The 23,742-nt window shown below is 62.1% G+C and overlaps 1 protein-coding gene across 1 annotated transcript in view; it reads left to right on the top strand.

Annotated features, from left to right (window-relative positions):
- Positions 1-2,068: 2,068 nt before the first annotated feature.
- The window catches only part of LOC121288357 (ankyrin repeat and fibronectin type-III domain-containing protein 1-like), a 179,755-nt gene continuing 158,081 nt past the window's right edge, over positions 2,069-23,742 (top strand). Inside the window, exon 1 of the mRNA XM_041206911.1 lies at positions 2,069-2,122. Within this exon, the coding sequence (XP_041062845.1) occupies positions 2,069-2,122 (54 nt within the window). The remainder of the gene's footprint in view (positions 2,123-23,742) is intronic.

Genomic DNA, 23,742 nt, shown 5'->3' with positions numbered 1-23,742 from the left:
TGTCATCCACAAATTTTGAAATTGTGCCCTAAACATCAAAGTTTAGGACATTTGCAATTCTCCAGTCCTCTGGCACCTCCCCTGTATCCAAGGATTGGAAGGTTATGATTGGTGTCTCTACAATTTCTACACTTACTTTTCTCAGTATCCTCAGATGCATCTCATCTGGTCCAGGTGAATTATCAAGTAAAGCAAGGATATCCAATACCTCCTCTATCATTTTTTAACCCTTCAAGTGTCTCAACTGCCTTCTATTTCACCATGACTGGGGTAGCATTTTCTTCCTTGGTAAATACAGAAGCGTTTAGTACTCTAGCAATGCTCCTTGCTTCCCTGCATAAATATCCTTTTAGGTTCACAATAGGTCCCAGTCCTCCTTTTACAATCTTTTTACTATTTATATGTTTATAGAAGATTTCTGGATTACCTTTTATGGTAGCTGCCAGTCTCTTCTCATACCCTCTTTGTTTTTCTTATTTTTTTTCATTTTCTCTCTTAAACTTCTATATTCAGCCTGATTCTCAATTGTATTATCCACCTTATGCACCCTTTTTCTGCTTTGTCTTATCTTTCGTTATCCAGGCTGCTCTGAATTTGTTTACCCTATCTTTCACCCTCATGGAAATGCAACCTGACAGTAGACGATCTATCTCCTCTTTAAAGGTAGCCCGTTGTTCTGTTCCAATTTGCCGAAGAATGTCTGATTCCAATTTATCTGGACCAGATTGGTTCTCAGTATTGAAGTTTGCTCTTCCCCATGCAATTAATTATTCTTACTCTGGATTGCTCCTTGTCCTTTTCATTCAACCTAAACCTTATGACACAGTGATCACTGTCCCCTAAATGTTCCCCCATTGACACTTGATCTACTTGGCCAACCTCATTCCCAATTTCTTGGGCAATTACCTCTAATAAGTTTGCTTATTAAAATGATTCCATATCATTTGAGTTTACTTCAGTTATCCACTTGATGGGTACTTGAGAAGCTCAGCACCATCTAGGAGAGAGTAGTATGATGGATTTATACCCGCTGCTACTGGACTTGGTTTCCAGCTTCTCCACTGGGGGAAGGAGCAGCACAGCCTTTCCAGCTCACTCCGAGAGCAGTATTAAAAAAATATACAAACCAGTTTATTTCATTGCAGTTTTAGCAGCCTTCATCTCACTGTAATTAGCCTCATCCGCTAAATTGTCAACCAACCGCAGTTAATTCAGCGACATCATTCTTTCGGTGCAAACACATGACACAAAATTATTCCCTATTTAATGCTTATTTTTCATCCTTTAGCGTTTAGCGCACGTGACCCTATAAGTTTTCTATTTCTTTGGTAATTATTACTGTCAGTCTATTTTAATATGTCTATTTTTGTGTCGTTACTTATACTGCAGCTTGTGCAAATTCGTTCGCTTGCTTCGGAGAGTTTTGACGGAATGAAACATTGCAGAAAAGGCTGTGTGTTTGGGTTGCGGGATGTAACAACCAACTGGGTTCCAGTGTCATTGTGTCCGGCGACTCTCTCTGAACACGCGTCTCTCTCTAGCCTCGCCCCGTCCATTCGCTTTGATGTTTTCCATTCCAAATCAGGCGGTCACATCGTTTCTTCACGTTTGAAAAGGTGCTCGGATTAAAAGCGTGGCCTGAAATCTATTTGCGACCGTGTACTCAGGTCCGGAGACAAACTGTCGTTTTAGTGCCGCGTATTGAGACGCGATGTCAATCTCGAGACGTTCAGAACAAATATTAGCCAATTGGATAATGTGCTATATCCACTTTAAATCCGACTGTGTGTCTCAAACCATGATGTCATTCTATCGCCTGGCCCTCGCTTATTTCCGTGGCCGGGAATAATTTTTCGCCCTTTGAGATCTGAATTAGCTATTATCTTGCCGAACTGTACCAGAAAAATAGCCCGTCGGCGGTTTGGAAATCACCCGGCAGGAACAAAGGGCTCCCCGCCATCGCCTTCCATTCAAAAAGGCTGTCGAGTCAGTGAAGACGCCAGGGCTGTCACAGCCCATTTACCAGCATCAATCACTCAGCTCCCCACTGTCCAACCATCGCCCGACAATGCCACCGCCTTCAGAGCCCGGCATCAACAGGATCCCACAGCAAACGGCACCGGTTAATTACCCGGGGATCTATACACGAGACACAGAATCGATAAAGATAGAGACACACACCGCAGCACAACGAGTGATATGTCAGCACAAACTCCCGAAAAACACTGATCCCGTTGGGGGAAGGAAAGGATAGGAGGGGAGGGAAAGAGGGAGGGGAGGGAAAGAGGGAGGGGAGGGAAAGAGGGAGGGGAGGGAAAGAGGGGAGGGAGGGAAAGAGGGGAGGGAGGGAAAGAGGGGAGGGAGGGAAAGAGGGTAGGGAGGGGAGGGAGTCAAGAGGGGAGGGGAGAAGAGGAGGGATGGAAATAGGGGAGGGAAGGAAGGGAGGGGAGGAAGTGAAAGAGGGGAGGGAGGGAAAGAGGGGAGGGAGGGAAAGAGGGGAGGGGGAGAAAGAGGGAAAGAGGGGAGGGAGGGAAAGAGGGGAGGGGAGAAAGAGGGGAGGGAGGGAAAGAGTGGACAGGAAGGAGGGAAAGAGGGGAGGAAGGGGAGGGAGGGAAAAAGGGGAGGGGAGGGAGGGGAGGGGAGTGAGGGAAAGAAGGGTGGGAGAGGAGGGAGGGGAGGGAGGGAAAGAGGGGAGGGGGGAGGGGAGGGAGGGAAAGAGGGGAGGGGGAAGGGAGGGAAAGGGGGGAGGGGGAGGGAAAGGGGGGAGGGGGAGGGGAGGGAGGGAATGGGGGAGGGGGAGGGAGGGAAAGGGGGGAGGGAGAGAGAGGGGAGGGGGAGGGGAGGGAGGGAAAGAGGGGAGGGGGAGGGGGGAGGGGAGGGAAAGAGGGGAGGGGGAGGGGAGGGAGGGAAAGAGGGGAGGGAAAGAGGGGAAGGGGAGGGAGGGAAAGAGGGGAAGGGGAGGGAGGGAATGGGGGAGGGGGAGGGAGGGAAAGGGGGGAGGGGGAGGGGGAGGGGAGGGAAAGAGGGGAGGGGGAGGGGAGGGAGGGAAAGAGGGGAGGGAAAGAGGGAAGGGGAGGGAGGGAAAAAGGGGGAGGGAGGGAAAGAGGGAGGGGGGAGGGAGGGAAAGAGGGGAGGGGGAGGGAGGGAGGGAGGGAAAGAGGGGAGGGGGAGGGAGGGAGGGAGGGAAAGAGGGGAGGGGGAGGGAGGGAGGGAGGGAAAGAGGGGAGGGGGAGGGAGGGAGGGAGGGAAAGAGGGGAGGGGAGAGGGAGGGAGGGGGAGGGAGGGAAAGAGGGGGGAGGGGGAGGGAGGGAGAGGGAGGGAAAGGGGAGGGGAGGGAGAGGGAGGGGGAGGGGAGGGAGGGGAGGGAGGGGGAGGGGAGGGAGGGGAGGGAGGGAAAGAGGGGAGGGAGGGGAGGGAGGGAAAGAGGGGAGGGAGGGGAGGGAGAGAAAGAGGGGAGGGAGGGGAGGGAGGGAAAGAGGGGAGGGAGGGGAGGGAGGGAAAGAGGGGAGGGATGGAAACAGGGGAGGGAGGGGAGGGAGGGGAGGGAGGGGAGGGAGGGAAAGACAGGAAGGAGGGAAAGAGGGGAGGGAGGGGAGGGAGGGAATGAGGGGAGTGAGGGGAGGGAGCAAAAGAGGGAGGGAAGGTGGGGAGGGAGGGGAGGGATGGAAAGAGGGCAGGGAGGGAAAGAGGGGTAAAGAGGGGAGGGAGGGAGAGAGGCAAAGAGGGGAGGGAGGGAAAGAGGGAAGGAGGGGAGGGAGGGAAAGAGGGGAGGGAGGGGAGGGAGGGAAAGAGGGGAGGGAGGGGAGGGAGGGAAAGAGGGGAGGGAGGGGTGGGAGGGAAAGAGGGGAGGGAGGGGAGGGAGGGAAAGACAGGAGGGAGGGAAAGAAGGGAGGGAGGGAAAGAGGGAAAGAAGGGAGGGAGGGAAAGAGGGGAAGAGGGGAGGGAGGGAAAGAGGGGAAAGAGGGGAGGGAGGGAAAGAGGGGAGGGAGGGGAGGGAGGGAGGGGAGGGAGGGAAAGAGGGGAGGGAGGGAAAGAGGGGAGGGAGGGAAAGGTGGAGGGAGGGGAGGGAGGGGAGGGAGGGGAGAGAGGCAAAGAGGGGAGGGAGGGAAAGAGGAGAGGGAGGGGAGGGAGGGAAAGAGGGGAGGGAGGGGAGGGAAAGAGGGGTGGGAGGGAAAGAGGGGTGGGAGGAGAGGGAGAGAAAGAGGGGAGGGAGGGGAGGGAGGGGAGGGAGGGGAAGAAGGGAGGGAGGGGAAAGAGGGGAGGGAGGGGAGGGAGGGAAAGGGGAGGGAGGGAAGGAGGGGAGGGATGGAAAGAGGGGAGGGAGGGAGGGGAAGAGGAGAGGGAGAGAATGAGGGGAGGGAGAGGAGGGAGGGAAAGAGGGGAGGGAGGAAAAAACGGGAGGGAGGGGAGGGAAAGAATGAGGGGAGGGAGGGGAGGGAGGGAAAGAGGGGAGGGAGGGGAGGGAGGGAAAGAGGGGAGGGAGGGGAGGGATGGAAAGAGGGGAGGGAGGGAAAGAGGGGTGGGAGTGGAGGGAAAGAGGGGAGGGAGGGAGGGGAGGTTGGGAAAGAGGGGAGGCAGGGAAAGAGTGGAGGGATGGAAAGAGTGGAGGGATGGAAAGAGGGGAGGGAGGGAAATAGGGGAGGGGAGGGAGGGGAGGGAGGGAAAGAAGGAAGGGGAGGGAGAAAAAGAGGGGAGGGAGGGAGTGGAGGGGAGGGAGGGAAAGGGGAGGGGAGGGAGCAAAAGAGGGGAGGGAGGGGAGGGAGGGAAAGAGGGCAGGGGAGGGAGGGAAAGAGGGCAGGGGAGGGAGGGAAAGGGGAGGGGAGGGGGAGGAAGGGAAAGAGGGGAGGGAAGGAAAGAAAGGAGGGAGGTGAGGGAGGGAAATAGTGGAGGGGAGGGTAAAGAGGGGAGGGACAGGAGGGAGGGGAGGAATGGAAAGAGGGGAGGGAGGGGAGGAAGAGAAAGAGGGGAGGGATGGGAGGGAGGGGAGGAAGGGGATGAAGGGTAAGAGGGGAGGGAGGGGAGGAAGGGGAGGGGAGTGATGGGAGGGGTGGGAGGGAAAGAGTGGGGGGAAGGGAGGGAAAGGAGGAAGGAAAAGAGGGGAGGGAGGGGAGGGGAGGAAGGAAAAGAGGGGAGGGAGCAGAGGAAGTGGAGGGGAGTGTGGGAAAGAGGGGAGGGAGGGGAGGGAGGGAAAGAGGGGAGGGAGGGAAAGAGGGGAGGGTGGGAGGGGAGGGAGGGAAAGAGGGGAAAGAGGGGAGGGAAAGAGGGGAGGGAGGGGAGGGAGGGAAAGAGGGGAGGGAGGGGAGGGAGGGAAATAGGGGAGGGGGAGGGAGGGGAGTGAGGGAAAGAGGGGAGGGAGGGGAGGGAGGGAAAGAGGGGAGGGGAGGGAGGGGAGTGAGGGGAGGGAGGGAAAGAGGGGAGGGGGAGGGAGGGGAGTGAAGGGAGGGAGGGAAAGAGGGGAGTGGAGGGAGGGGAGGGAGGGAAGGAGGTGAGGGAGGGAAAGAGGGGTGGGGAGGGAGGGGAGGGAGGGAAAGAGGGGAGGGGAGTGAGGGGAGGGAGGGAAAGAGGGGAGGGGGAGGGAGGGGAGTGAAGGGAGGGAGGGAAAGAGGGGAGGTGGACGGAGGGGAGGGAGGGAAGGAGGGGAGGGAGGGAAAGAGGGGTGGGGAGGGAGGGGAGGGAGGGAAAGAGGGGAGGGGGAGGGGGAGGGAGGGAAAGAGGGAGGGAGAGGGAGGGAAGAGGGAGGGAGGGAGGGAGGGAAAGAGGGGAGGAGGGAGGAGGGAAGGGGAGGGAAAGAGGGGAGGGAAAGAGGGGAGGGAGGGAAAGAGGGGTGGGGGAGGGAGGGGTGGGGAAGGGAAAGAGGGGTGGGGGAGGGAGGGGAGGGGGGAAAGAGGGGAGGGAGGGGAGGGTGGGAAAGAGTGGAGGGAGGGAAAGAGGGGAGGGAGGGAAAGAGGCAAGGGAAAGAGGGGAGGGAGGGAAAGAGGGGAGGGGAGGGAGAGGGGAGGGAGAGGGGAGGGAGGGGAGGGAAAGAGGGAGGGAGTGGAGGGAAAGGGGGAGGGAGGGAGGGGAGGGAAAGAGGGGAGGGAGGGGAGGGAGGGAAAGAGGGGTGGGAGGGGAGGGAGAGAAAGAGGGGAGGGAGCGAAAGGAGGGAGCGAAAGAAGGGAGGGAGGGAAAGAGGGGAGGGAGGGAAAGAGGGGAGGGAGGGAAAGAGGGGAGGGAGGGGAGGGAGGGAAAGAGGGGAGGGGAGGGAGGGAAAGTGGGGAGGGAGGGAAAGAGGGGAGGGAAAGAGGGGAGGGAGGGAAAGAGGGGAGGGAGGGGATGGAGGGGAGGAAGGAAAAGAGGGGAGGGAGAGGAGGAAGGAAAAGAGGGGAGGAAGGGGAGGGGAGGGAGAGAAAGAGAGGAGGGGAGGGAGGGGAAAGAGGGGAGGGAGGGTAAAGAGGGGAAAGAGGGGAGGGAGGGGAGGGAGGGAAAGAGGGTAGGGACAGGAGGGAGAGGAGGAAGGGAAAAAAGGGGACGGAGGGGAGGAAGGAAAAGAGGGGAGGGAGGGAAGGAAGGGGAGCGGAGTGAGGGAAAGAGGGGAGCGATGGAGGGGAAGGAGGGAAAAGGGGGAGGGGAGGGAGGGAAAGAGGGGAGGGGAGGGAGGGAGGGAAAGAGGGGAGGGAGGAGAGGGGGGAGGAAGGGAAAGGGGATGGAGGGAAAGAGGGGAGTGAGTGGAAGAAGGGAGGGAGGGGAGGTAGGGAAAGACTGGAGGAGAGGGAAAGAGGGGAGGGACAGGAGGGAGGGGAGGAAGGGAAAGAGGGGAGGGAGGGGAGGAAGAGAAAGAGGGGAGGGATGGGAGGGAGGGGAGGAAGGGTAAGAGGGGAGGCACGGGAGGGAGGGAAAGAGCGGGGTGAGGGAAGGGAAGGAAAAGAGAGGAGGGAGGGGAGGGGGAAGGAAAAGAGGGGAGGGGAGGCAGGGAAAGAGGGGAGGGCAGTGTGGGAGGGAAAGAGGGGAGGAAGATAAAGAGGGGAGAGAGGGGAGGAAGGGAACGAGGGGATGGAGGCGAGGAAGGGAAAGAGGGGAGGGAGGGGAGGAAGGGAAAGAGGTGGGGAGGGGTGTAAGGGAAAGAGGGGAGGGAGGGGAGGAAGGGGGGAAAAGAGGGGAGGGAGGGAAAGAGAGGAGGGAAAGAGTTGGGGAGGGGAGGGAGGGGTGGAAGGGAAAGAGGTGGGGAGGGGAGGGAGGGGTGGAAGGGAAAGAGGTGAGGGAGGGAAAGAGCACAGGGACATGAGGGAGGGAAAGAGGCTAGGGAGGGAAGGGAGGGAAAGAGGGCAGGGAGGGGTGGGAGGGAAAGAGGGGAGGGAGGGAAAGAGGGGAGGGAGGGGAGGGAGGGGAGGGAGTGAAAGACGGAGGGAAAGAGGGGTGGGAGGGGCGGGAGGGGAAAGGGGAGAGGAGGGAGGGGAGGGAGGGAAAGAGGGGAGGTGAGGGGGGCAGGGCGGAAAGAGGGGAGGGGGAGAAAGAGGGGAGGGAGGGAAAGAGGGGAGGAGAGGGAGGGAGTGGAGGGGAGGGAGGGAAAGAGGGGAGGAGAGGGAGGGAGTGGAGGGAAGGGAGGGAAATGGGAGGGGAGGGAGGGAAAGAGGGGAGGGGAATGAGGAAAAGGGGAGGGAGGGAAAGTGGGGAGGGAGGGAAAGAGGGGAGGGAGGGAAAGTGGGGAGGGAGGGAAAGAGGGGAGGGAAAGAGGGGAGGGAGGGAAAGAGGGGAGGGAGGGGATGGAGGGGAGGAAGGAAAAGAGGGGAGGGAGAGGAGGAAGGAAAAGAGGGGAGGAAGGGGAGGGGAGGGAGGGAAAGAGAGGAGGGGAGGGAGGGGAAAGACGGGAGGGAGGGGAGGGAGGGTAGGGAGGGTAAAGAGGGGAAAGAGGGGAGGGAGGGGAGGGAGGGGAGGGAGGGTAAAGAGGGGAAAGAGGGGAGGGAGGGGAGGGAGGGAAAGAGGGTAGGGACAGGAGGGAGAGGAGGAAGGGAATGAGGGGAGGGAGAGGAGGAAGGGAAAAAAGGGGACGGAGGGGAGGAAGGAAAAGAGGGGAGGGAGGGAAGGAAGGGGAGCGGAGTGAGGGAAAGAGGGGAGCGAGGGAGGGGAAGGAGGGAAAAGGGGGAGGGGAGGGAGGGAAAGAGGGGAGGGGAGGGAGGGAAAGAGGGGAGGGAGGGGAGGGGGAGGAAGGGAAAGGGGATGGAGGGAAAGAGGGGAGTGAGTGGAAGAAGGGAGGGAGGGGAGGTAGGGAAAGACTGGAGGAGAGGGAAAGAGGGGAGGGACAATAGGGAGGGGAGGAAGGGAAAGAGGGGAGGGAGGGGAGGAAGAGAAAGAGGGGAGGGATGGGAGGGAGGGGAGGAAGGGTAAGAGGGGAGGCACGGGAGGGAGGGAAAGAGCGGGGTGACGGAAGGGAAGGAAAAGAGAGGAGGGAGGGGAGGGGGAAGGAAAAGAGGGGAGGGGAGGCAGGGAAAGAGGGGAGGGCAGTGTGGGAGGGAAAGAGGGGAGGGAGATAAAGAGGGGAGAGAGGGGAGGAAGGGAACGAGGGGATGGAGGCGAGGAAGGGAAAGAGGGGAGGGAGGGGAGGAAGGGAAAGAGGTGGGGAGGGGTGTAAGGGAAAGAGGGGAGGGAGGGGAGGAAGGGGGGGAAAGAGGGGAGGGAGGGAAAGAGAGGAGGGAAAGAGTTGGGGAGGGGAGGGAGGGGTGGAAGGGAAAGAGGTGGGGAGGGGAGGGAGGGGTGGAAGGGAAAGAGGTGAGGGAGGGAAAGAGCACAGGGACATGAGGGAGGGAAAGAGGCTAGGGAGGGGTGGGAGGGAAAGAGGGGAGGGAGGGAAAGAGGGGAGGGAGGGGAGGGAGTGAAAGATGGAGGGAAAGAGGGGTGGGAGGGGCGGGAGGGGAAAGGGGAGAGGAGGGAGGGGAGGGAGGGAAAGAGGGGAGGTGAGGGGGGCAGGGCGGAAAGAGGGGAGGGGGAGAAAGAGGGGAGGGAGGGAAAGAGGGGAGGAGAGGGAGGGAGTGGAGGGGAGGGAGGGAAAGAGGGGAGGAGAGGGAGGGAGTGGAGGGAAGGGAGGGAAATGGGAGGAGAGGGAGGGAAAGAGGGGAGGGGAATGAGGAAAAGGGGAGGGAGGGGAGGGAGGGAAAAATGGGAGATGAGGGAGGGGAGGGAGGGAAAGAGGGGAGGGAGGGGAGGAAGGGAAAGAGGGGAGGGAGGGGAGGAAGGGAAAGAGTGGGGGAGGCGAGGGAAAGGAGGAAGGAAAAGAGGGGATGGAGGGGAGGGGAGGAAGGAAAAGAGGAGAGGGTAGGAAGGGAAAGAGGGAAGGGGAAAGGGGAGGGAAGGGAGGGAAAGAGGGGAAAGAGGGGAGGGAGGGAAAGAGGGGAGGGAGGGGAGGGAGTGAAAGACGGAGGGAAAGAGGGGTGGGAGGGGCGGGAGGGGAAAGGGGAGAGGAGGGAGGGGAGGGAGGGAAAGAGGGGAGGTGAGGGGGGCAGGGCGGAAAGAGGGGAGGGGGAGAAAGAGGGGAGGGAGGGAAAGAGGGGAGGAGAGGGAGGGAGTGGAGGGGAGGGAGGGAAAGAGGGGAGGAGAGGGAGGGAGTGGAGGGAAGGGAGGGAAATGGGAGGAGAGGGAGGGAAAGAGGGGAGGGGAATGAGGAAAAGGGGAGGGAGGGGAGGGAGGGAAAAATGGGAGATGAGGGAGGGGAGGGAGGGAAAGAGGGGAGGGAGGGGAGGAAGGGAAAGAGGGGAGGGAGAGGAGGAAGGGAAAGAGTGGGGGAGGGGAGGGATAGGAGGAAGGAAAAGAGGGGATGGAGGGGAGGGGAGGAAGGAAAAGAGGAGAGGGTAGGAAGGGAAAGAGGGAAGGGGAAAGGGGAGGGAAGGGAGGGAAAGAGGGGAGGGAGGGGAAGAAGGGAAAGAGGGGAGGGAGGGGAGGGAGTGAAAGATGGAGGGAAAGAGGGGTGGGAGGGGCGGGAGGGGAAAGGGGAGAGGAGGGAGGGGAGGGAGGGAAAGAGGGGAGGTGAGGGGGGCAGGGCGGAAAGAGGGGTGGGGGAGAAAGAGGGGAGGGAGGGAAAGAGGGGAGGAGAGGGAGGGAGTGGAGGGGAGGGAGGGAAAGAGGGGAGGAGAGGGAGGGAGTGGAGGGAAGGGAGGGAAATGGGAGGGGAGGGAGGGAAAGAGGGGAGGGGAATGAGGAAAAGGGGAGGGAGGGGAGGGAGGGAAAAATGGGAGATGAGGGAGGGGAGGGAGGGAAAGAGGGGAGGGAGGGGAGGAAGGGAAAGAGGGGAGGGAGAGGAGGAAGGGAAAGAGTGGGGGAGGGGAGGGAAAGGAGGAAGGAAAAGAGGGGATGGAGGGGAGGGGAGGAAGGAAAAGAGGAGAGGGTAGGAAGGGAAAGAGGGAAGGGGAAAGGGGAGGGAAAGGAGGGAAAGAGGGGAGGGAGGGGAAGAAGGGAAAGAGGGGAGGGAGGGGAGGGAGGGAAAAATGGGAGATGAGGGAGGGGAGGGAGGGAAAGAGGGGAGGGCGGGGAGGAAGGGAAAGAGGGGAGGGAGGGGAGGAAGGAAAAGAGGGGATGGAGGGGAGGGGAGGAAGGAAAAGGGGAGAGGGTAGGAAGGGAAAGAGGGAAGGGGAAAGGGGAGGGAAGGGAGGGAAAGAGGGGAGGGAGGGAAAGAGAGGAGGGAAAGAGGGGAGGGAGGGGTGGAAGGGAAAGAGGGGAGGGAGGGGAGGAAGGGAAAGAGCAGAGGGAGTGAAAGAGGGCAGAGAGGGAGGGGGGAAAGAGGACAGGGAGGGGAGGGAGGGGAGGGAGGGAAAGAGGGGAAAGAGGGGCAGGAGGGAAAGAGGGGAGGGAGGGAGGGAAAGAGGGGAGTGGAGGGGAGGGAGGGAAAGAGGGAGGGAAAGGGGGAGGGAGGGAGGGAGGGAAAGGGGAGGGAGTAAAAGAGTGGAGGGAAAGAGGTGGGGAGGGGAGGGAGGGGTGGAAGGGAAAGAGGGGAGGGAGGGGAGGAAGGGGAGGGAAAGAGGGGAGGGAGGGAAAGAGAGGAGGGAAAGAGGTGGGGAGGGGATGGAGGGGTGGAAGGGAAAGAGGTGGGGAGGGGAGGGAGGGGTGGAAGGGAAAGAGGGGAGGGAGGGAAAGAGGGGAGTGAGGGGCAGGAGGGAAAGAGGGAAGGGAGGGAGGGAAAGAGGGGAGTGGAGGGGAGGGAGGGAAAGAGGGAGGGAAAGGGGGAGGGAGGGAGGGAGGGAAAGGGGAGGGAGTAAAAGAGTGGAGGGAGGGAGGGGTGGAAGGGAAAGAGGGGAGGGAGGGGAGGAAGGGGAGGGAAAGAGGGGAGGGAGGGAAAGAGAGGAGGGAAAGAGGTGGGGAGGGGATGGAGGGGTGGAAGGGAAAGAGGTGGGGAGGGGAGGGAGGGGTGGAAGGGAAAGAGGGGAGGGAGGGAAAGAGCACAGGGACGTGAGGGAGGGAAAGAGGCTCGGGAGGGAAGGGAGGGAAAGAGGGCAGGGAGGGGTGGGAGGGAAAGAGGGGATGTGAGGGAAAGAGGGGAGGGAAGGGAGGGAGGGAAAGATGGAAAGGGAGGGGAGGAAGGGAAAGAGGGGAGGGAGGGGAAGAAGGGAAAGAGGGGAGGGAGGGGAGGGAGGGAAAAATGGGAGATGAGGGAGGGGAGGGAGGGAAAGAGGGGAGGGAGGGGAGGAAGGGAAAGAGGGGAGGGAGAGGAGGAAGGAAAAGAGGGGATGGAGGGGAGGGGAGGAAGGAAAAGGGGAGAGGGTAGGAAGGGAAAGAGGGAAGGGGAAAGGGGAGGGAAGGGAGGGAAAGAGGGGAGGGAGGGAAAGAGAGGAGGGAAAGAGGGGAGGAGGGGTGGAAGGGAAAGAGGGGAGGGAGGGGAGGAAGGGAAAGAGCAGAGGGAGTGAAAGAGGGCAGAGAGGGAGGGGGGGAAAGAGGACAGGGAGGGGAGGGAGGGGAGGGAGGGAAAGAGGGGAAGGAGGGGCAGGAGGGAAAGAGGGAAGGGAGGGAGGGAAAAGAGGGGAGTGGAGGGGAGGGAGCGAAAGAGGGATGGAAAGGGGGTGGGAGGGGAGGGAGGGAAAGGGGAGGGAGTAAAAGAGTGGAGGGAAAGAGGTGGGGAGGGGAGGGAGGGGTGGAAGGGAAAGAGGGGAGGGAGGGGAGGAAGGGGAGGGAAAGAGGGGAGGGAGGGAAAGAGAGGAGGGAAAGAGGTGGGGAGGGGATGGAGGGGTGGAAGGGAAAGAGGTGGGGAGGGGAGGGAGGGGTGGAAGGGAAAGAGGGGAGGGAGGGAAAGAGGGGAAGGAGGGGCAGGAGGGAAAGAGGGGAGGGAGGGAGGGAAAGAGGGGAGTGGAGGGGAGGGAGGGAAAGAGGGAGGGAAAGGGGGAGGGAGGGAGGGAGGGAAAGGGGAGGGAGTAAAAGAGTGGAGGGAAAGAGGTGGGGAGGGGAGGGAGGGGTGGAAGGGAAAGAGGGGAGGGAGGGGAGGGAAAGGGGAGGGAAAGAGGGGAGGGGAGGGAAAGAGAGGAGGGAAAGAGGTGGGGAGGGGATGGAGGGGTGGAAGGGAAAGAGGTGGGGAGGGGAGGGAGGGGTGGAAGGGAAAGAGGGGAGGGAGGGAAAGAGCACAGGGACGTGAGGGAGGGAAAGAGGCTCGGGAGGGAAGGGAGGGAAAGAGGGCAGGGAGGGGTGGGAGGGAAAGAGGGGAGTGAGGGAAAGAGGGGAGGGAAGGGAGGGAGGGAAAGATGGAAAGGGAGGGGAGGAAGGGAAAGAGGGGAGGGAGGGGAGGGAGGGGAGGGAGTGAAAGACGGAGGGAAAGAGGGGTGGGAGTGGCGGGAAGGAAAAGGGGAGAGGAGGGAGGGGAGGGAGGGAAAGAGGGGAGGTGAGGGGGCAGGGAGGGAAAGAGGGGAGGGGGAGAAAGAGGGGAGGGAGGGAAAGAGGGGAGGAGAGGGAGGGAGTGGAGGGGAGGGAGGGAAATGGGAGGGGAGGGAGGGAAAAAGGGGAGGGAGGGGAGGAAGGGAAAGAGGGGAGGGAGAGGAGGAAGGAAAAGAGGGGATGGAGGGGAGGGGAGGAAAGAAAAGAGGAGAGGGTAGGAAGGGAAAGAGGGAAGGGGAAAGGGGAGGGAAGGGAGGGAAAGAGGGGAGGGAGGGAAAGAGAGGAGGGAAAGAGGGGAGGAAGGGAGGGAGGGGAGGGTGTGAAAGACAGAGGGAAAGAGGGGTGGGAGGGGCGGGAGGGAAAAGGGGAGAGGAGGGAGGGGAGGGAGGGAAAGAGGGGAGGTGAGGGGGGCAGGGAGGGAAAGAGGGGAGAGGGAGAAAGAGGGGAGGGAGGGAAAGAGGTGAGGAGAGGGAGGGAGTGGAGGGGAGGGAGGGAAATGGGAGGGCAGGGAGGGAAAGAGGGGAGGGGAATGAGGAAAAGAGGGGAGGGAGGGGAGGGAGGGAAAAAGGGGAGATGAGGGAGGGGAGGGAGGGAAAGAGGGGAGGGAGGGGAGGAAGGGAAAGAGGGGAGGGAGGGGAGGAAGGGAAAGAGTGGGGGGAGGGGAGGGAAGGGAGGAAGGAAAAGAGGGGATGGAGGGGAGGGGAGGAAGGAAAAGAGGAGAGGGCAGGAAGGGAAAGAGGGAAGGGGAAAGGGGAGGGAAGGGAGGGAAAGAGGGGAGGGAGTGAAAGAGGGCAGAGAGGGAGGGGGAAAGAGGGCAGGGAGGGGAGGGAGGGGAGGGAGGGAAAGAGGGGAGGGAGGGGTGGAAGGGAAAGAGGGGATGGAGGGGAGGAAGGGAAAGAGCAGTGGGAGTGAAAGAGGGCAGAGAGGGAGGGGAGGGGGGGAGGGAGGGAAAGAGGGGAGGGAGGGGCAGGAGGGAAAGAGGGGAGGGAGGGAGGGAAAGAGGGGAGTGGAGGGGAGGGAGGGAAAGGGGGAGGGAGGGAGGGAGGGAAAGGGGAGGGAGGAAAAGAGTGGAGGGAAAGAGGGGAGGGAGGGAAAGAGGGGAGGGAGGGGAGGGAGGGAATGAGGGGAGGGAGGCAGGGGAGGGAGAGAAAGATGAGAGGGAGGAAAAGAGGGGAGGAAGCGGATGGAAAGAAGGGAGGGAGGGAAGAGGGGAGGGAAAGAGGGGAGGGATGGGAGGGAGGGGAGGAAATGAGAGTGGAGGGATGGGAGGAAGGGAAACAGTGGAGGGAGGGGAGAGAGGGGAGGAAGGAAAAGGGGGATGGGAGGGGAGGGGAGGAAGGAAAAGAGAGGAGGGAGTGGAAGAAGGGGAGGGTAGTGAGTGAAAGAGGGGAGGGGAGGGAAAGATGGGAGGGAGGGAAAGGGGAGGGAGGGGAGGGAGGGAAAGAGGGGAGGGATGGGAGGGAGGGGAGGAAAGGAAAGAGGGGAGGGATGGGAGGAAGGGAAAGATTGGAGGGAGGGGAGGAAGGAAAAGGGGGATGGGAGGGGAGGGGAGGAAGGAAAAGAGCGGAGGGTGTGGAAGAAGGGGAGGGTAGTGAGTGAAAGAGGGGAGGGGAGGGAAAGATGGGAGGGAGGGGAGGGCGGGAAAGAGGGGAGGGGAGACGAGGAGGGATGGAAAGAGGGGAGGGAAGGGAGGGAGGGGAGGGAGTTAAAGAGGGGAGGGAGGAAAAGAGGGGAGGGAGGGAAGGAGGGGAGGGAGGGAAGGTGCAGAGGGAGGGAAAGAGGGGAGGGGGAGGGAGGGGAGGGAGGGAAAGAGGGGAGGGGGAGGGAGGGGAGGGAGGGAAAGAGGGGAGGGGGAGGGAGGGGGGGGAGGGGGAGGGAGGGGAGGGAGGGAAAGAGGGGAGGGAAGGGAGGGAGGGAAAGGGGAGGGAAAGAGGGGAGGGAAAGAGGGGAGGGAGGGAAAGAGGGGAGTGATGGAGGGGAGGGAGGGAAAGAAGAGAGGGATGGAAAGAGTGGAGTGAGTGTAGGGAAAGAGGGAAGGGAGGGGAGGGAAAGGGGAGGGAGGGGAGGAGGGAAAGAGGGGAGGGAGAGAAAGAGTGGAGGGAGGGAAAGAGTGGAGGGAGGGAAAGAGGGGAGGGAGGGAAAGAGGTGAGGGAAAGAGGGGAGGGAGGGAAAGAGGGGAGCGAAGGGGGAGGGAGGGAAGGGAAAGAGGGGAGGGAGGGGAGGGAAAGAGGGGAGTGAGGGGAGGGAAAGAGGGGAGGGAGGGAGGGGAGGGAAAGAGGGGAGGGAGGGAAAGAGGGGAGGGAGGGGAGGGAGGGGAGGGAAGGAAAGAGGGGGGGAGGGAGGGAAAGAGTGGAGGGAGGGAAAGAGGGGAGGGAGGGAAGGAAGGGAGGGAAAGAGGGGAGGGAGGGAAAGAGGGGAGGGAGGGGAGAGAAAGAAGGGAGGGAAAGAGGGGAGGGAGGGAAAGAGGGGAGGGAAGGGTGGGAAAGAGGGAAGGGATGGGAGGGAGGGAAAGAGGGGAGGGAGAGGAGGGAGGGAAAGAGCAGAGGGAGCGGAAGAGGGGAGGGACGGGAGGGAGGGGAGGAAGGGAATGAGGGGAGGGAGGGGAGGAAGATGAGGGGAGTGAGGTAAAAATGGGAGGGAGGGAAAGAGGGGAGGGAGGGAAAGGGGAGGGAGGGGAGGGAGGGAAAGAGGGGAGGGATGGGAGGAAGGGGAGGAAAGGAAAGAGGGGAGGGATGGGAGGAAGGGAAAGAGTGGAGGGAGGGGAGGGAGGGGAGGAAGGAAAAGAGAGGAGGGAGTGGAAGAAGGGGAGGGTAGTGAGTGAAAGAGGGGAGGGGAGGGAAAGATGGGAGGGAGGGAAAGGGGAGGGAGGGGAGGGAGGGAAAGAGGGGAGGGATGGGAGGGAGGGGAGGAAAGGAAAGAGGGGAGGGATGGGAGGAAGGGAAAGATTGGAGGGAGGGGAGGAAGGAAAAGGGGGATGGGAGGGGAGGGGAGGAAGGAAAAGAGCGGAGGGTGTGGAAGAAGGGGAGGGTAGTGAGTGAAAGAGGGGAGGGGAGGGAAAGATGGGAGGGAGGGGAGTGAGGGGATGGAGGGAAAGAGGGGAGGTGGAGGGAGGGGAGGGAGGGAAAGAGGGGAGGGGGAAGGAGGGGAGGGAGGGAAGGAGCGGAGAGAGGGAAAGAGGGGAGGGGAGGGAGGGGAGGGAGGGAAAGAGGGGAGGGGGAGGGAGGGGAGGGAGGGAAAGAGGGGAAGGGGAGGGAGGGGAGGGAGGGAAAGAGGGGAGGGGGAGGGAGGGGAGGGAGGGAAAGAGGGGAGGGGAGGGAGGGAGGGAGGAAAGAGGGGAGTGAGGGGAGGGAGGGGAGGGAGAGAAAGAGGGGAAGAGAGGGAGGGGAGGGAGGGAAAGAGGGGAGGGGAGGGAGGGGAGGGAGGGAAAGAGGGGAGGGAAAGAGGGGAGGGAAAGAGGGGAGGGAGGGAACGAGGGGAGGGAGGGAGGGGAGGGAGGGAAAGAGTGGAGGGAGGGAAAGAGGGGAGGGAGGGAAAGAGGCGCGGGAAAGAGGGGAGGGAGGGAAAGAGGGGAGGGGAGGGAGGGGAGGGAAAGAGCCGAGGGGAGGGAAAGAGGGGAGGGAGGGATGGGAGGGGAAGAGAGGAGGGAGGGAATGAGGAGAGGGATGGGAGGGAGGGAAAGAGGGAGGGAAGGGTGGGAGGGAAAGAGGGGAGGGAGGGGAGGGAGGGAAAGAGGGGAGGGAGGGGAGGGAGGGAAAGAGGGGAGTGAAGGGTGGGAGGGAAAGAGGGGAGGGAGGGAAAGAAGGGAGGGAAAGAGGGGAGGGAGGGAAAGAAGGGAGGGAAAGAGGGGAGGGAGGGAAAGAGGGGAGGGAGGGGAGGAAGGAAAAGAAGGGAGGGAGAGGAGGAAGGAAAAGAGGGGAGGGAGGGAGGAAGGGGAGTGGAGGGAGGGAAAGAGATGAGGGGAGGGAGGGGAGGGAGGGAAAGAGGGGAGGGAGGGTAGGGAGGGGAAGAGGGGAAGGAGGGGATGGAGGGAGGGGAAAGAGGGGAGGGAGGGGAGGAAGGGAAAAAGGGGACAGAGGGGAGGAAGGAAAAGAGGGGATGGAGGGAAGAAAGGGGAGCGGAGTGAGGGAAAGAGGGGAGGGAGGGAGGGGAAGGAGGGAAAAGGGGGAGGGGAGGAGGGAAAGAGGGGAGGGGAGGGAGGGAAAGAGGGGAGGGAGGGGAGGGGGGAGGAAGGGAAAGGGGATGGAGGGAAAGAGGGGAGTAAGTGGAAGAGGGGAGGGAGGGGAGGTAGGGAAAGACTGGAGGAGAGGAAAAGAGGGGAGGGACAGGAGGGAGGGGAGGAAGGGAAAGAGGGGAGGGAGGGGTGGAAGAGAAAGTGGGGAGGGATGGGAGGGAGGGGAGGAAGGGTAAGAGGGGAGGCACGGGAGGGAGGGAAAGAGCAGGGTGAGGGGAGGGAAGGGAAGGAAAAGAGAGGAGGGAGGGGAGGGGGAAGGAAAAGAGGGGAGGGGAGGGAGGGAAAGGGGGAGGGTGGGGTGGGAGGGAAAGAGGGGAGGGAGATAAAGAGGGGAGGGAGGGGAGGAAGGGAATGAGGGGATGGAGGCAAGGAAGGGAAAGAGGGGAGGGAGGGGAGGAAGGAAAAGAGGGGAGGGGAGGGAGGGAAAGGGGGAGGGTGGGGTGGGAGGGAAAGAGGGGAGGGAGATAAAGAGGGGAGGGAGGGGAGGAAGGGAATGAGGGGATGGAGGCAAGGAAGGGAAAGAGGGGAGGGAGGGGAGGAAGGGAAAGAGTGGGGGACGGGAGGGAAGGGAGGAAGGAAAAGAGGGGAGAGAGGGGAGGAAGGGAAAGAGGGAAGAGGGAAAGAGGGGAGGGAAAGAGGGGAGGGAGGGAAAGAGAGGAGGGAAGAGGTGGGGAGGGGAGGGAGGGGTGGAAGGGAAAGAGGGGAGGGAGGGGAGGAAGGGGAGGGAAAGAGGGGAGGGAGGGAAAGAGAGGTGGGAAAGAGGTGGGGAGGGGAGGGAGTGGTGGAAGGGAAAGATGTGGGGAGGGGAGGGAGGGGTGGAAGGGAAAGAGGGGAGGGAGGGAAAGAGCACAGGGAAATGAGGGAGGGAAAGAGGCTAGGGAGGGAAGGGAGGGAAAGAGGGCAGGGAGGGGTGGGAGGGAAAGAGGGGTGGGAGGGAAAGAGGGGAGGGAGGGAAACAGGGGAGGGAGGGGAGGGAGGGAAAGACGGAAAGGGAGGGGAGGAAGGGAAAGAGGGGAGGGAGGGGAGGCAGTGAAAGACGGAGGGAAAGAGGGGTGGGAGGGGCGGGAGGGAAAAGGGGAGAGGAGAGGGGCAGGGAGGGAAAGAGGGGAGGGGAGAAATAGGGGAGGGAGGGAAAGAGGGGAGGAGAGGGAGGGACTGAAGGGGAGGGAGGGAAATGGGAGGGGAGGGAGGGAAAAAGGGGAGCTGAGGGAGGGGAGGGAGGGAAAGAGGGGAAGGAGGGGAGGAAGGGAAAGAGGGGAGGGAGAGGAGGAAGGGAAAGAGTGGGGGAGGGGAGGGAAAGGAGGAAGGTAAAGAGGAGAGGGTAGGAAGGGAAAGAGGGAAGGGGAAAGGGGAGTGAAGGGAGGGAAAGAGGGGAGGGAGGGAAAGAGAGGAGGGAAAGAGGGGAGGGAGGGGTGGAAGGGAAAGAGGGGAGGGCTGGGGAGGAAGGGAAAGAGGGGAGGGAGTGAAAGAGGGTAGAGAGGGAGGGGGAAAGAGGGCAGGGAGGGGAGGGAGGGGAGGGAGGGAAAGAGGGTAGGGAGGGAGCAAAAGAGGGGAGTGAAGGGGAGGGAGGGAAAGAGGGAGGGAAAGGGGGAGGGAGGGGAGGGAGGGAAAGGGGAGGGAGGAAAAGAGTGGAGGGAAAGAGGGGAGGGAGGGAAAGAGGGGAGGGAGGGAAAGAGGGGAGGGAGGGAATGAGGGGAGGGAGGCAGGGGAGGGAGAGAAAGATGAGAGGGAGGAAACGAGGGGAGGGAGGGGATGGAAAGAAGGGAGGGAGGGAAAGAGGGGAGTGGAGGGCAGGGAGGGAAAGAGGGAGGGAAAGGGGGAGGGAGGGGAGGGAGGGAAAGGGGAGGGAGGAAAAGAGTGGAGTGAAAGAGGGGAGGGAGGGAAAGAGGGGAGGGAGGGGGATGGAAAGAAGGGAGGGAGGGAAGAGGGGAGGGAAAGAGGGGAGGGAAAGAGGGGAGAGGAGGGAGGGAATGAGTGGAGGGAGGAGGAGGGAAAGGTGTGAGGGAGGGGAGGAAGGGAAAGCGGAGGGAGGGAAAGATGGGAGGGAGTGAAAGATGGGAGGGAGGGGAGGGAGGGAAAGAGGGGAGCGAGGGGAGGGAGGGAAAGAGGGGAGGAAGGGGAGGGAAAGAGGGGAGGGAGGGGAGTGAGGGAAAGAGGGTAGGGAAGAAGGGGAGTGAGGGAAAGAGGGGAGGGAGGGGAGGGAGGGAAAGAGGGTAGGGAAGAAGAGGAGGGAGGGAAAGAGGGGAGGGAGGGGCGGGAGGGGAGGTAGGGAAAGAGGGGAGGGAGGGGAGGGAGGGAAAGAGGGAGAGAAGGAGGGGAGGGAGGGAAAGAGGGAGAGAAGGAGGGGAGGAAGGAATAGAAGGGAGGGAGGGGAGGAAGGGAAAGAGTTGGGGGAGGAGAGGGAAACGAGGAAGGAAAAGAAGGGATGGAGGGGAGGGGAGGAATGAAAAGAGGAGAGGGTAGGAAGGGAAATAGGGAAGGGGGAAAGAGGGGAGGGAAGTGAGGGAAAGAGGGGAGGGGAGGGAAAGAGGGGAGGGAGGGAAAGAGAGGAGGGAAAGAGGTGAGGGAGGGGTGGAAGGGAAAGAGGGGAGGGAGGGAAAGAGGGCAGAGAGGGAGGGGGGAAAGAGGGCAGGGAGGGGAGGGAGGGAAAGAGTGGAGGTAGGGGCAGGAGGGAAAGAGGGGAGTGGAGGGGAGGGAAGGAAAGGGGTGGGAGGGGAGGGAGGTAAAGGGAAGGGCGGAAAAGAGTGGAGGGAAAGACGGGAGGGAGGGAAAGAGGGGTGGGAGGGGAGGGAAAGAGGGGAGGGAGGGGAGGGAGGGAGGGAGGGGAGGGAGAGAAAGATGGGAGGGAGGGAAAGAGGGGAGGGAGGGGAGGGAGGGAGGGGCGGGAGAGAAAGATGGGAGGGAGGGAAAGAGGGGAGGGAGGGAAAGAAGGGTGGGAGGGGAGGGAGGGAATGAGGGGAGGGAGGGGGAGGGAAAGAGAGAAGGGAGGGGAGGGAGGGAAAGGTGGGAGGGAGGGGAGGGAGGGAAAGAGGGGAGGGAGTGAAAGAGGGGAGGGAGGGGAGGGAGGGAAAGAGGGGAGGGAGGGGAGGGAGGGAATGAGGGGAGGAAGGGGAGGGAAAGAGGGGAGGGAGGGGAGAGAAATAAGGGAGGGAAAGAGGGGAGGGTGGGAAAGAGGGGAGGAGAGGGAGGGGAGGGAGGGACAGAGGAGAGTGGAGGGAGGGGGGATTAAGGGAGGGAAGGGAGGGAGGGAAAGAGGGGAGGGAGGGGAGGGAGGGAAAGAGGGGAGGGAGGGGAGGGAGGGAAAGAGCGGAGGGAGCGGAAGAGGGGATGGACGGGAGGGAGGGGAGGAAGGGAATGAGGGGAGGGAGGGGAGGAAGATGAGGGGAGTGAGGGAAAGAGGGGAGGGGGAAAGAGGGGAGGGGTGGGAGGGGAGGGAGGGGAGGGCGGGGAGCAGGGAAAGAGTGGAGGGGAGGGAAAGAGGTGAGGGACAGGAAGGAGGGGAGGAAGGGAAAAAGGGGAGGTATGGGAGGGAGGGGAGGGGATGGTGGAAAAGAGTGGAGGGAGGGGAGGAAGGAAAAGAGGGGAGGGAGAGGAGGAAGGGAAAGAGTGGAGGGAGGGGAGGGAGGGGATGAAGGAAAAGGGGGACGGGAGGGCAGGAGAAGAAGGAAAAGAGAGGAGGGAGTGGAAAAAGGGGAGGGGAGTGAGGGAAAGAGGGGAGGGGAGGGAGGGAAAGAGGGGAGGGATGGGAGGGAGGGGAGGAAGTAAAAGGGGGATGGGAGGGGAGGGGAGGAAGGAAAAGAGAGGAGGGAGTGGAGTAAGGGGAGGGGAGTGAGGGAAAGAGGGGAGGGGAGGGAGGGAAAAACGGGAGGGGAGGGAGGGGAGGGAGGGGAAATAGGGGAGTGAGAGGAGGAAGGGAAAGAGTGGAGGGGAGGGAAAGAGGGGAGGGATGGGAGGGAGGGGAGGAAGGAAAAGGGGGATGGGAGGGGAGGGGAGGAAGGAAAAGAGAGGAGGGAGTGGAGTAAGGGGAGGGGAGTGAGGTAAAGAGGGGAGGGGAGGGAGGGAAAGACGGGAGGGGAGGGAGGGGCGGGAGGGAAAGAGGGGAGGGAGGGGAGGGAGGGGAAAGAGGGGAGTGAGGGGAGGAAGGGAAAGAGTAGAGGGGAGGGAAAGAGGGGAGGGATGGGAGGGAGGGGAGAAGGGAAACAGTGGAGGGGAATGAAAGAGGTGAGGGACAGGAGGGAGGGGAGGAAGGAAAAAGGGTAGGGAGGAGAGGAAGGGAAAGAGGGGAGGGATGGGAGGGAGGGGAGAAAGGGAAAGAGGGGAGGGACAGGAGGGAGGGGAGGGGAGGGTGGAAAAGAGGGGAGGGAGGGGAGGAATGAAAAGAGGGGTGGGAGAGGAGGAAGGGAAAGAGTGGAGGCAGGGGAGGGAGGGGAGGAAGGAAAAGGGGGATGGGAGGGCAGGGGAGGAAGGAAAAGAGAGGAGGGAGTGGAGTAAGGGGAGGGGAGTGAGGGAAAGAGGGGAGGAGAGGGAGGGAAAGATGGGAGGGGAGGGAGGGAAAGAGGGGAGGGATGGGAGGGAGGGGAAAGAGGGGAGTGAGGGGAGGAAGGGAAAGAGTGGAGGGGAGGGGAAGAGGGGAGAAATGGGAGGGAGCAGATGAAGGGAATGAGGGGAGGTAGGGGAGGAAGGGAAAAAGTGGAGGGAGGGGAGGAAGAAAGAGGGGAGGGAGGGGAGGGGAGCGAGGCAAGGAAGGGAAAGAGGGGAGGGAGGGGAGGGAAGGAGGGAAAGAGGGGAGGGAGGGGAGGGAAGGGAAAGAGGGGAGTACGTGGAGGGAGGGAGGGAAAGAGGGGAATGAAGAAGGCAAGGGAGGGAAAGAGGGGAGGGAGGGAAAGAGGGGAGGGAGGGAAAGAGGGGAGGAGATGGCGGGAAAGAGGGGAGGAGAGGGAGGGTAGGGAGGGAAAGAGGGGAAGGGAGGGGGAGTAAGGGAGGGACGGGAGGGAGGGAAAGAGGGGAGGGAGGGGAGGGTGGGAAAGAGCAGAGGGAGCACAAGAGGTGAGGGACGGGAGGGAGGGGAGGAAGGGAATGAGGGGAGGGAGGGGAGGAAGACGAGGGGAGTGTGGGAAAGATGGGAGGGAGTGAAAGAGGGGAGGGGTGGGAGGGGAGGGATGGAAAGAGGGGAGGGAGGGGAGGGAGGGGAGAAGGGAAGGAGTGGAGGGGAGGGAACGAGGTGAGGGATAGTAGGGAGGGGAGGGGAGGTTGGAAAAGAGGGGAGGGAGGGGAGGAAGGAAAAGAGGGGAGCGAGAGGAGGAAGGGGAAGAGTGGAGGAAGGGGAGGGAGGGGAGGAAAGAAAAGGGGGATGTGAGGGCAGGGGTGGAAGGAAAAGAGAGGAGGGAGTGGAGTAAGGGGAGGGGAGTGAGGGGTAAGAGGGGAGGGGAGGGAGGGAAAGACAGGAGGGGAGGGAGGGGAGGGAGGGAAAGAGGGGAGGGAGGGGAAAGAGGGGAGCAAGGGGAGGACGGGAAAGAGTGGAGGGGAGGGAAAGAGGGGTGGGATGGGAGGGAGGGGAGGAAGGAAAAGGGGGATGGGAGGGGAGGGGAGGAAGGAAAAGAGAGGAGGGAGTGGAGTAAGGGGAGGGGAGTGAGGGAAAGAGGGGAGGGGAGGGAGGGAAAGACGGGAGGGGAGGGAGGGGCAGGAGGGAAAGAGGGGAGGGAGGGGATGAAGGGAATGAGGGGAGGGAGGGGAGGAAGGGAAAAATGGGAGGGAGGGGAGGAAGGGAAAGAGGGGAGGGAGGGGATGGAAGGAGGGAAAGAGGGGATGGAGGGGAGGGAGGGGTAAGAGGGGAGTGAGGGGAGGAAGGGAAAGAGTGGAGGGGAGGGAAAGAGGGGAGAAACGGGAGAGAGCGGATGAAGGGAATGAAGGGAGGGAGGGGAGAAAGGGAAAAAGTGGAGGGAGGGGAGGAAGGGAAAGAGGGGAGGGAGGGGAGGGGAGGGAGGCAAGGAAGGGAAAGAGGGGAGGGAGGGGAGGGAAGGAGGGAAAGAGGGGAATGAAGATGGCGAGGGAGGGAAACAGGGGAGGGAGTGGAGGAGGGAAAGAGGGAAGGGAGGGGAGGGAGGGAAGGAAAGAGGGTAGGGAAGAAGGGGAGGGAGGGAAAGAGGGGAGGGAGGAAAAGAGGGTTTGGAGGGGAGGTAGGGAAAGAGGGGAGGGAAAGAGGCGAGGGAGGGGAGGGAGGGAAGGAAAGAGGGTAGGGAAGAAGGGGAGGGAGGGAAAGAGGGGAGGGAGGCAAAGTGGGTTTGGAGGGGAGGTAGGGAAAGAGGGGAGGGAGGGAAAGAGGGGACGGAGTGAAGTGAGAAAAGGGGAGGGAAGGAAAGAGGGCAGGGAGCGGAGGGAAAGAAGGGAGGGAGGGAAAGAGGGGAGGGAGGGAAAGAGGGGAGGGAGGGGAGGGAAAGAGGGGAGGGAGGGAAAGAGGGAGCGGAGAGTGTGAAAGGGGACGGAGTGGAGGGAGGGGTGGGAAGGGGGGAGGGAGGGGAAGAGGAGAGGGAAAGAGGGGAGGGAAAGAGGGGAGGAGAGGGAGGGAAAGAGGGGGGGAAAGGTGGAGGGAGTGAAAGAGGGGAGGGAGTGAAAGAGGCGAAGGGAGGGTGGGAAAGAGGGGAGGGAGGGGAGGGAGGGAAAGAGGGGAGGGTGGGGAGGTAAAGAGGGGAGGG

Source organism: Carcharodon carcharias, chromosome 15 (assembly GCF_017639515.1).
Source record: "Carcharodon carcharias isolate sCarCar2 chromosome 15, sCarCar2.pri, whole genome shotgun sequence".
NCBI lineage: Eukaryota > Metazoa > Chordata > Chondrichthyes > Lamniformes > Lamnidae > Carcharodon > Carcharodon carcharias.
The sequence above is the reverse complement of the archived record's forward strand: the minus strand, read 5'-3'. Positions and strand labels throughout refer to the sequence as shown.